Source organism: Malus sylvestris, chromosome 15 (genome assembly GCF_916048215.2).
Source record: "Malus sylvestris chromosome 15, drMalSylv7.2, whole genome shotgun sequence".
Taxonomy (NCBI): Eukaryota; Viridiplantae; Streptophyta; class Magnoliopsida; order Rosales; family Rosaceae; genus Malus; species Malus sylvestris.
Window position 1 is genome coordinate 11,815,666 of NC_062274.1, and position 11,172 is coordinate 11,826,837.

Below are 11,172 nucleotides of genomic sequence, written 5' to 3' on the forward strand. Positions count from 1 at the left end.
TTTATGTATAACAGTCTGTGATTAGCTTCGAGTACTGACCCTCGTCATCAAGTTCTTCCATTTCCATGATTTTCCGTATTCGTTTTCTTATAAGAAATTTTAATTGATCCAGAGGTGGAAGGGCGAGAGAGAATTTTCCTTGTTTCTTTTCCATATATTTTGTTTTTTTATTTCCAAATTAATAATTAATTAGGTAAACAGAGGGTTTTCTGAGAAATGACATTACCAGGAAAGCCCCAACCGTTGAATTTCAGGTCTTCCTCCTCCAAATTTCACTACAAATCTGAATCCATATTATTTTTCTTTTCATGCATTGCTATACAGATATTTTCATACATTTTCGATCGATATCGGATCATACAAAGGCAAATCCAAGAACCCTAACCCTAGCCTCGTCCCCCTTTTCCCCTCTGCAACAATCAGAATTTGATCGGAAAAATCAGGTAAAAGTTAGGGTTTTGTACATTTTTCAATCCTTTGCAGTCAGTAAATTCTCTGTGCAATTAAAGATTCAATCTTTATGGACCCACCATTTTTCTCTGTACTTACATTCACTGTATAATCTGAGCATTTCTGTATAGAATTTTTGTGTATGAGAATTGCAGTATATTGGGATCAAATACAAAAATGCAATCCAAAACCCTAACCCTAGCTCCAGCTCTCAATTTTTTTCCAAATCTCAAACCCCCACACAAAACCCTAGCTTTCCACCAAATTTCAGTCCTAACCATCACCTTCCTCGCCTATGCTTCCTTCCATGCCTCCAGAAAGCCCCCAAGCATTGTCAAGAGCGTGCTTGGGCCCACATTTCAGGCCAATTCGAGCTCCGTCGACACGGGGTGGGCTCCCTTTGATGGTCCCCGGGGCACCCACCGGCTAGGAGAGCTTGATCTTGCGTTTCTTTCCGCGTATTCGATCGGAATGTACTTTGCAGGGCATGTCGGTGATCGGATTGATTTGAGGCTGTTTCTTGTATTTGGGATGATGTGTAGTGGCATTTTAACAATATTTTTCGGGTTAGGATATTGGTTTGATGTTCATGTATTGGGGTACTTTATGGTGGTTCAAGTTCTTTGTGGATTGGTTCAGTCGATTGGGTGGCCTTGTGTGGTGGCTATTGTGGGAAACTGGTTTGAGAAGGGGAAGAGGGGGTTGATCATGGGGGTCTGGAGCTCACATACCTCGGTTGGAAACATCATTGGGTCGGTTGTGGCATCAGGGGTTTTGGAATTCGGATGGGGTTGGTCCTTTGTGGTGCCCGGGGTCTTGGTGATTTTGGTTGGGATTGTGGTGTTTCTGTTTCTCCCCGTGTGTCCAGAAGACTTGGGGTTTGAGTCTCCAGTGAAGGAGATTCAGATGAATGTGGAAATTAATGGCGTGAAGAATTTGGAGGGGAAAGTAGAATCAGAGGAAGCAGGGCTTCTTGGAACAGAGCATGCAGATGCCGATGCCGATGCAGACACAGGTTCTTTGGCTGCAATTGGGTTTCTGGAGGCATGGAGGTTACCGGGTGTGGCGCCATTTGCTTTCTGCCTCTTCTTTTCGAAGCTTGTGTCTTACACTTTTCTGTACTGGTTGCCCTTTTACATAAGGCACACAGGTACCTTCTCCAGTTAGATTTGTGTACATGATTTTGCAATTGAATTCTTGGGATCGGGTTGGGATTATTGTAGGGTTTCATGCTTTAGTTTTAAGCGACCACCTTCGTTATTCTTGTTTTCATTATGAGTTTCTTTACACCATGCAGCTGTTGCCGGCGTGCATTTGTCACACAAAACTGCCGGGAACCTTTCAGCCATATTCGATGTTGGAGGTGTCCTTGGCGGAATTTTAGCAGGATTAATATCTGATATGATAGAAGCTCGAGCTGTAACCTCAATCGCATTTTTGTTACTTTCCATTCCCGCCCTTGTTCTCTACCGGCTTTATGGCAGCCTATCGATGGTTGCCAACATTGTCTTGATGTTTCTTTCTGGATTGCTGGTGAATGGCCCGTACTCACTCATCACAACAGCCGTTGCAGCTGATCTTGGTACGCAAACCACGATCAAAGGAAATTCCAGAGCATTAGCTACTGTAACGGCAATCATAGACGGAACAGGTTCGGTTGGGGCAGCTCTTGGCCCGCTTTTGGCGGGGTATATCTCCACGAAGGGGTGGAACAACGTGTTTGTTATGCTAATTCTTGCTATTTTCTGTGCAACTTTGTTTTTGATTCGGATTGCGAGAACCGAGATTAAAGGGAAATTGAATGAGGGAAAATGGTATTTGTATAACGGCATAGAAGGCAGTCAATGACTGAGATTTTAGGCAGATCCATTTCCGTGTACGTTTTTTTTGTATCTCATTCTTTTGTACTACATTCATTAGTCAGAACACAACTTATTGATTGTAAATTCTTCAATTTGGTCTAGATTTGACGTGCTCTTCGAATGTAGATGGAGGAATTCAGCTGCAGAAAAATTTAGATTATAGCGCGATATTGGGATCAAACAGTGCCGTCAACCACAGGGAGGTTCCGATTGCTTGGATGGTGAGGTGAGAGAAATCGGAATCTCCCTGTGATGACGGTAAAGATAAGTTAATGAAAAGGGTGGAGATTGAGAGTAACTGTCCGAATGTAAAACAAGGGGACAGAGAAGAGAGAGAACTGTTGGAAGCATTGAAAGATGTCGAAGACTACTTCCGGGCGGTCGTATGATTCTGGTTTGCATGTTTCGTGGATGTTAGAGACCGACATGGCTCAGAAGCAATCTGCCTCGCTTGCAATCTGTCGACATGTTCAGCTGGCCTAGATAAGCTGCCATATCAAGCAGTGACTTGCGCCTTGAAAAGCTTCGCGAAAGATGTCCGGGCCCTGAGGGAGCAAAAGAGGGAGGTTGACAAGCTTGCCAGAAGACTCGGGAGGAGGATTTTGTGCAAGAAACAGACCGAAAGAAACAGATACGGATCGAGAAGAAGACGCGTAATCGCTGTGAACGGATTTCAGATGCGGCCTTCTAAAGTTTTCAGCTCCATGGTTGAGTTTTTCGACTCCATGGCCGAGTTGTTTTCAGAGGCTGCTACAAAAAGGTCTGGTCGTCCAAGCAAAAATGCAAGCAGGAATTGTGAGAAAGCGAACGACATATGAAAGGTCTGCATACTAGGTTTGAAGAATGTTACGAACTTTTCTTTTAAAGTATATAATTACATACTTTCCTTCGTATACCAATAATAAGGATTACAAATTTTGCAGAATAAGAATTATGTGCACATGCCTTAATCATCTAAGGTACAATAACGGACAATCTCCCCGTCTATCCGACCAGCCTGATTACCTCAGATATACAACGCGAAGCTTTCTAATTCTTTTGTCTGCCAATACGGTACAAGTATTTATTCCAAAACTTGATAATACGAACATCTTCTGCATCCTTCATCTCTGGAACAGATTGGTGCACCGGACATAAAGGGAAGCGAATTGGCAGTCCGTTTCTGGATGAATGCATTTACACGAGGCAAACTCCGGTCCATTGGCTGTATTATTGCTGACCGGTTGCCCATCAGGGAATTATTGACAGATAATAGAGTAATTCTATCCATCTAAGAAGAATCTGAGATTCTGAAGTCCCTCGGCAGAAATGCTTCGTCTGAATCTAGGTCTCTCTACCAGCACATGTGGGGGTGGCTCCAAGTGGAAACTCACCATAACAAGCGTCAAATTGTCTGTTGCTCCCCGCTTTATTGCCTCTTCTACTATTTGCTTGCAGCACAACTTCACATCATTGTGCTCTTGCAGTCTCCTTCGAGCGAAATCAACAGCGTTTTGGCTGGTGAACATCTCCCATATCCCATCAGTGCCAATGATCAAAAACTCATCGTCTTTGCTCAGTGTCATCAGTTTAAGTTCTGGTTTAGCGCTCAAGGGTCCGCCCCTTTCACCCGCATCCTTCATTCCTTCAAGATGCCAATTACCTAATGCACGGGTTACACCTAACTGACCATTTAGATACCCATCATCAATATATCCACCCAAGGACTCAATACGCATTCTTTCTTTTGTGCAACAGGGCCTATGGTCCTTCGACATTTCTATAGCCACTCCACATCGTGATAATACAGCCCGGCAATCTCCGGCATTTGCCACAAGCAAAGACCTGTTAAAAATAATAATTTCACGGTGAAACAGGTTAATACTGGAACTCGAGCAGGGAGGTATAGGGCATGGATACTATTTTTACTTATATTTTTTCTCATTAAACAGACACAGTTCATTTTTCCGCGTAACACCGAATGAACGGGCCTATAAAGTTTTTTCTCTTACTCATTAACCTGATGGCCAAGAATCGTAGTGAAAGATTATTCAACACACTACTTGTAATTCAACACCGTGATTATAAATAAAAACCAACCTACACCACAAGAACGAGTTCCTTACCTCCCAAATATCATTGCAGTGAGTGCTGTTGTGCCGGAAGCAAGGGAAGCCTCACGAGAACACTTGTTTGCAAACGCAGCATCTGTCTCCATAAATGACCTTGTTATCACCTTTTCAAGTTCTAAAGGAAAGTCAGCATCCTCAACAATGACTCTTGGTAAATTGTCACGAACAAAGTGTGCTGCATCCTTTCCTCCGTGACCATCAAATACCTGTTTATTCAAATTTCCATTTACATCATTAAGATTGGTGAAAAAACAGAAGTCTGAACCGTTATGAGCTTTCATTGGGATGGTTTGAATCGTCGTAAACAGAAGAGGGCGAGAAAAACTTACACCATAGAAAGAGATAGCTTCCTCACTGAGTAGATTATAACCAAACTTCTTAGCTAAGTCACCAATGCATAAATGAGTATCCTCCATATGGGTTCGACCCCCAATATCAGACCACTCTCCTGACCTGAGGGCAGGAACAAAGTTGAACAGGCTTTGCTTTCTGTCTGCAACCACTGTATCCTCACCTATGCTTTCAAGCTAATAGGCAGCCAACATGAAGGAACTCGAATCAGCATGTGAAGGAATGCAAGTAGAAAGATCAAGGAAACAAAGTTTCGAAATTCATATTCAAGAAAGTAAGGAGAAGTTTCATCCAAGCATCATATGCACAGTTTCAACGAAAAAATGTTTTCCAACCACAAAATTAATGCACAAAAGTTTACATAGCACCTAAACATCAACGCCAACGGATTCCACCGAAAGGATGGAATATGATTCATATGAAAAGCTACTAAAGCAAAGTCAATACATAACAAGCATCAATTCCCTCCCTATTCCACAGTCCAAGAAATCTTTGAAAGGAATAGCTTTAATCATAATCATACATAACTTTTGTACACGAATCGCCTCACGATCAATGAAAGCGAGACTCAGAAGTGAAATTTACCAAATAGGGTTGGTTTTAATATGGAAAAACAACTTCCATCACAGCTGAAGAGAATAGGATGGCTCAAGGGTTCAAGCAGAAAACTTTCCTGTAGGATGCAGCTGTACAAACTAATTACTACAGAAAAATTATTTGAACAGTACATGAATATAAAAATTAACCAAAAGCTAAAGTAAATAATCAAGGGTAAAAGTTATTTCCAATCATCAATCCCATAAGAAAACAAAGACCCAGAATTCAATTTTAACCTCCTAAAACGCTTCAGAACTGAGACAAACCCAACAAAGCCAAGCAGTCAAAGGCCCAGAAGTTTAACTTTGAAATGAATTCAACAGGGTTTTCAAAAGACCGGACTCAATTTGGGACCTAAAAAGTTTCAAAATTGAGACAAACCCAACATATTTAAGCAGTCAAAGGACAAGAATTTTTACTTGAAACGAATTGAGCATGTTTTTCTGGGTACTTGAGCTCACCACAGCAGGAGTTTCCCGGTCCGAATTCTCCTCCTTCCGGTCGACTTGCAGAGACCACTGCTCGTTGTCATTGTCGTTGGAATCGATGTTCTTGTTATTCTCCCTGTTGCCCATTTCTTGACCGAGCTGTTCTGCGTCTATCAGGCACATGCTTCTTCTGATGAAGACGTTAATGGCGGTGCTGCGGAGTTGCGGAGGGAATCGGAAAGTAGTAAGAAACGGAGAGGGAAGAAAAATATAAGATTTGTGGGTGACTCCGGTGAGAAGATTCTGAGAGAACGTGAGTGAGTGGGAAATTGGGGCCTCTGGTTATTGTACTAGTAGTTGTCGTAGGGGCCTCTGGTTATTGTAGTAGTAGTTGTCGTAGGGGCCTCTGGTTATTGTAGTAGTAGTTGTCGTAGTCTCTGACAGAGATAGAGAGAGAGACAGAGAGACAGAGAGAGGAATTCAGACTTTTATGCGAAAGCGTGGCTGGAAACGAGTTTGTTGGGTTCTTATGATATTATTTTAATTTTTTTCCCACTTTCAATATTCAAATGTTTTATGTTTATTTTCTTTGACAAATAATCGGATATATACGAAATTAAAATATTCACAAATGACCTCCAAAATCTATCAAGATTTGGAGTTAAATGGAATTATTTATCCTTTAAAATTAATATTTACAATAATAATAGACGTTTTGCCCATTTTACTATACAATGTTAAATAGTACAAGTTATTTTTAATTAGCTCATATATGCTTTGTTAAATTAATTTCTTAAAATTCTTCCGTGCACATTTAACTGTTAAAGTTTGTACGTCATGCATTAATGTCCTCGAAAAGATCTAAAAGTTGCCTTCGTTTTGTTTTTAGTTATATCTAAATTGCCATTTGACTAAAATGATTAAATGAATGCCACAACTAAAGAAACAAAAAAAGTTCCATTTAAAAATGCCTTAACCACTAATTACTAATTAATTCAATAGTTTGGTCTTAACCACAATTAGCCAAATTATCAGTCTTAATCGTCCTTTTTTACAATATATTATTAGATGCGTTGGCCATATGTGGGAATATACTATTTTGAGTGCAATGACCAAATGCATTTATAAAAAAGAAGTAAATATGATTGAAACTTGTTTCACTCACTCATTGTTGATTACCGTTAGATTTTGAAATTTAAACTAATTTAACGACAATCAATGAAAAATAAGCATCACCCTCACTTTAAAAGATGAGTGAAAATGCACTCAATAAATATAAAAAAATTCACAAAGAATTATGTTATGTCATGCATTGCTATGGGATTCAGTAACTTAACTTGTTCATTTACGAAAATCATAACTAAGACCGGTCACTTACAATTATAAAAAAATACTACTAAACTTAGTACGGAGTGACTAAACTAAAAAAGGTCAAAAATAGAAGAATGTTTGGCCAAAAATGGAAGAAAAAATCTACAAGGATGGGATTTGGGATAATCTTCCAACATACAAGCAACTACACATGCTGGGTTTTGGTTCATTGCATGACTTTCCATAACACAAAAGACAAGATTAGTTGGTTCGATTAAGTTAACACATAATACTTAACCCAAAATTATTTTATTTTTTCACTAATTTTTTCTTTGCTTGTTCATCAAGCCTCGGAATATGATGGGTGGAATTCTATTGCCCCCACAACCTTCAAATCCATAAGATTCGTCCAAAGCCTAATAAGTTGAAAGACAAGTTACATGAGGAAGTTTGTCTAATTTAATTTGACAATAATTGCCCCCAAAAAGTTTGAAGGCGAAACTAAAGGACATGTTAGTTGAGAAAATGATAATGCAAGACAATGACATTGGATTCTTGAATGTAATCGAGATATATAGGTTTTCTCTATATTCCTCGTCACGAGAATAGACAGAGAGAACAAAATAATCTCATTTATATTTAAAACAATAGAAAGATAGTTAGAAATTTACTTACATTGAGAACCACGCAGTTGGGATATTTACAAGTTCTTACAATATGATACGTTTTAACATTTTCACATAAACATTAACTTGAGATAACGCAACAGTATCATCTTAGAAGTCTTTCATGCTTTTTCTTTTGCCTCTACGAAGGGTTGCTTGCTTCAATACCATCCACTACTCTACAAGTTGTCCACCAACACCATATTTTTTTGACATTTACTCAACCTTTACCGAATTCACTTGCACGTGGTTCAAAAGCACTTTCAGGCTTTCTCCTTTTACGTGGGACAAAAAATTCAAAGTAAGGAAAAGGAGAAAGGAGGAGCTATTTCTTCCTCTTTTCTGGAATATTTAATTGTTAATAGTGGGTAATTAGCTTATTAAACACAGAAGGAATCTTCCTAGTCCGCTGCTTACTTAACTTCCAACACAAGGGAGGGAGACTAATACGCGGTCGGTAGGAGCCTGACGTGGCATAATATTGTTCACTCTACGATTTCATAGGAGAAACTTAAAATCAGTGCATTTTTGCCCACCACCATTTAGTATAGGGTATGCTCACCATTTAATTTATCATCATTAGATGAGTTTGAAATTTGAGATTTGTGCTTATCCACTACACGAATTTCGAAATTCAAACTCATCTAACCGTAATAAATAGGATGGTAAGCATACACCACACTAAATGATGGTGAGCAAAAAAGCTCCCACTTAAAATACGTAGGGATTGTCCTATTATGCCAACTAGACAATAGATATGCGATGGATAGATATTTCAAACACTCATTTTCCCATGTGCACTCAACGTTTTTTTTAAAATGAACTTTAACGAAAAGCTCTCGGTACTGTTTCTTTTAACGAAAAATCATATTTTTACACTAAAAAATCAATCCTAATACCATTCACTTTACCTTTTATTTTGTTCTTATTGTTAAAACTCAAAGTTTTCAAATCATTTTCATTAGTTTTGCTTTTTTTAAACCTTTGATAATGTATTTACTTATCAACAATGGGTATACGAGGAAAGACAATCATTCAGAGTCTTGACTTCCCTGATGTTTACTAACACAAAAAATAAATAAAAATACCGATCTCACCTTCAAACAAAGAATGAGATAACCTACGGTTTAGTTTATCCGATTCTCATTTGTTACTTCTCATATTCCTAACTTCTTTCATTCCTCGATTCCTTACTTGATTCCTAATAACTAAACACGTTACAAATTGAATAAATCAAAGGAGAATAACAATGATAAAAGTGTAAAAGAAAACGTGTGAAAATCAACCTTGTACTCTGAATTTGGGCCGCTACTAAACACATCCACTTTGTTACGTACCCACCGCACCCTACTAGACTATATAAAATCAGTCAGCCTGGAAGCGGTACCGGCCGGCCGTCCATCTGCGGCGGTGACACACAAGGAACTATTCATTTCAGCTCAGAGCATACGCACTATAATTGAAACAAAATGGAAAGTGATCCTATTTTCGGTACCATGAAGATCATGAAAACAACAAAACTTAACCAGTAAACCAAAAACTGGAGTTAAATAACGGGGAAGTCACTATATCTCCTCAATTCTCTAACACAATCATCTTGAGCAATACCCAAAATGCCTACAGCGCCGGCCTATAATGCAACTCGAAGTTCCTAAAAAAAAAAAAATTCAAATTCCAGCAAAAGCCTTCTTGCCAGTGCCGGAAGATCCGGCAGGTGTCACCTTCAAGACGTTGAACCTCTTAGTCTTGGACAATGGCCTGAACATTGGTGAAGTACAAAACGAAAATCGAAAATGAGCACAGGTAGCCAGACTATATTCATAAAATGAAACTAAAAAGGAGCTTCTAAGGTAAATCACCTGCACTGGCCGATGGTAACGTGATCTCCTTCCTTCACACGGAAGCATGGAGATACGTGGGCGGGTATGTTGGAATGTCGTTTCTCATATCTTAAGCAAGCGACAAGAAAACAAAATTTCAGAACGAAAGCATAGAGGATGGTACCTTTTAATTTTCCAAAATGACAAACAGATATTGAAGGAAAAGAAAAAAAGAATGCAAACATCATACCTTTGATACTTTTTGATATAATGTAGATAATTTCTTCGAACAATGATTGTTTTATTCATCTTAGCACTATGGCAAGTTCCAGCTAAGATGCGGCCCCTGATTGAAACATTTCCAGTGAACGGGCATTTCTTATCAATGTAAGTCCCTGTAAGAAACAAAAAAAATGAGATATCGCAACCGTATCAGCAAAATACTACACTCCAATTGCTCAATGCTGACACAAAAAATAAACAGGAAAACTAAAGCTCAATTTGGAGCGAAACTAGGACCCGATCTTTGGAAATCCCAAAAAACAAGCATTTCAAGTGATTGATTCAAAACTTCAAGTTATTTCACGGAATAACACTCGCTATAGTCTCTCATCTGCTTAATTCTCCTAATTGAAAGGTAGTAGTATACGCTAATGAACGACATAGTGACATACCATAAAGACTTTAACAATGCAAATCACTATAAGAATGATAATACAACATTACTCAAATACCACTTTTTAATCAATCAGCATACAAAATTACAGCTAAACAATCATCTACCAAACGCTTCGATTTCATTTCACGGCATAACTTAACCTACTATACATAAACGATACACAAGTAAAGATAGAGAGGACCTTCAATGGCATCCCTGGGGGTCTTGAAACCGAGCCCAACGCTCTTCCAGAACCGGTTACCGCCCTTTCCGGGTCTCTTCCCCTTCCCAGATTTCTTAGAGCTGATTAATTAATTCGATTACAGCAAAACATAAATAAATAAAAATTATAAAATAGGACCCAAACGTAAATGCATAATTAAGCAAAACAAATTTAGAACAACCAAATCTTAATCATAACAAAAAAAAAAAAAAAAAAAAAAAAAATGATTAACCAAACCAGTTACCTGATGAACACTTTGGGCTGCTTCAGAAACGCCTTCTCAGTCTGCAACCAAAAATGTCAAAAAAAATCAAATAAAACGACTGCTATAAACATCGAAACGACGCCATTTTGGATACAATAACAACTAGCAGGGATAGAAGAAAAGAACCGACCTGTTCCGCCATGATTGAAAGCCCGAGAGGAGTCCAGGTGATAGTGGAGGAGGCGATTCAACGTTCCACAAAACCCTAGCCCTCTTGTTTGCGCGCCGCCCGCGTGTTGTACTGACATAACTCATAAAGGCGCGATTTGGGTAAGTTTAGGCCGGGTGTTTTGGGCCGAGATATTTTGGGCCGACTCCGACTCTGCGAGCCTTCGTTTTCGTTTGACTAGTGTTTATTATACACCTTATTTTGCTTATCTAAGATTTTTTAATTACGAGCATATTACTACTCTAAGCTACACGAAGGTAAA

The 11,172-nt window shown here is 38.9% G+C and overlaps 3 protein-coding genes across 5 annotated transcripts; 1 reads left to right on the plus strand and 2 right to left on the minus strand.

Moving 5' to 3' along the window:
* Window positions 1–17: 17 nt before the first annotated feature.
* LOC126601366 (putative glycerol-3-phosphate transporter 5) lies at window positions 18–3,243 on the plus strand. 2 transcript variants are annotated; one of them, XM_050268069.1, is made up of 3 exons: window positions 18–1,600; window positions 1,748–2,326; window positions 2,415–3,243. In XM_050268069.1, exons 1-2 carry the CDS (start codon window positions 628–630, stop codon window positions 2,296–2,298), a joined length of 1,524 nt encoding a protein of 507 aa, XP_050124026.1. In that variant the 5' UTR covers window positions 18–627; the 3' UTR covers window positions 2,299–2,326; window positions 2,415–3,243. The 2 variants fall into 2 exon arrangements, with proteins under 2 accessions (XP_050124026.1, XP_050124027.1); XM_050268070.1 differs by having other exon boundaries at window positions 2,439–3,243.
* LOC126601367 (probable protein phosphatase 2C 27) lies at window positions 3,148–6,286 on the minus strand. Of its 2 annotated transcripts, none has more exons than XM_050268072.1 (4): window positions 5,833–6,286; window positions 4,753–4,950; window positions 4,418–4,629; window positions 3,148–4,136 (listed from the first exon to the last, which is right to left on the minus strand). In XM_050268072.1, the coding sequence occupies exons 1-4, from the start codon at window positions 5,980–5,982 to the stop codon at window positions 3,575–3,577; spliced, it is 1,122 nt and encodes a 373-aa protein (XP_050124029.1). In that variant the 5' UTR covers window positions 5,983–6,286; the 3' UTR covers window positions 3,148–3,574. The 2 variants fall into 2 exon arrangements, with proteins under 2 accessions (XP_050124029.1, XP_050124028.1); XM_050268071.1 differs by having other exon boundaries at window positions 5,791–6,286.
* A 2,948-nt stretch (window positions 6,287–9,234) lies between these two features.
* On the minus strand, window positions 9,235–11,162 carry LOC126603767 (40S ribosomal protein S11-like). The gene is made up of 6 exons (XM_050270724.1): window positions 10,872–11,162; window positions 10,721–10,761; window positions 10,456–10,556; window positions 9,846–9,990; window positions 9,635–9,724; window positions 9,235–9,533 (listed from the first exon to the last, which is right to left on the minus strand). Exons 1-6 carry the CDS (start codon window positions 10,881–10,883, stop codon window positions 9,443–9,445), a joined length of 480 nt encoding a protein of 159 aa, XP_050126681.1. The 5' UTR covers window positions 10,884–11,162; the 3' UTR covers window positions 9,235–9,442.
* Between the last annotated feature and the right edge of the window lie 10 nt (window positions 11,163–11,172).

Bases quoted from the DNA above. Each gene is read 5' to 3' on its own strand.
- LOC126601366 (XM_050268069.1), top strand. From the start codon at position 628: ATGCAATCCAAAACCCTAACCCTAGCTCCAGCTCTCAATTTTTTTCCA. The intron at 1,601-1,747 runs GTACCTTCTCCA...TACACCATGCAG, and splicing joins CTTTTACATAAGGCACACAG to CTGTTGCCGGCGTGCATTTG.
- LOC126601367 (XM_050268071.1), bottom strand. From the start codon at position 5,982: ATGTGCCTGATAGACGCAGAACAGCTCGGTCAAGAAATGGGCAACAGG. The intron at 4,951-5,790 runs GTAAAAATTCTT...GCTGCCTATTAG, and splicing joins ACATGCTCAATTCGTTTCAA to CTTGAAAGCATAGGTGAGGA. The intron at 4,137-4,417 runs GTAAGGAACTCG...TATTTTTAACAG, and splicing joins ACTGCAATGATATTTGGGAG to GTCTTTGCTTGTGGCAAATG.
- LOC126603767 (XM_050270724.1), bottom strand. The intron at 9,725-9,845 runs GTATGATGTTTG...CGCTTGCTTAAG, and splicing joins TATATCAAAAAGTATCAAAG to ATATGAGAAACGACATTCCA. The intron at 9,534-9,634 runs GTGATTTACCTT...ACCAATGTTCAG, and splicing joins GTTACCATCGGCCAGTGCAG to GCCATTGTCCAAGACTAAGA.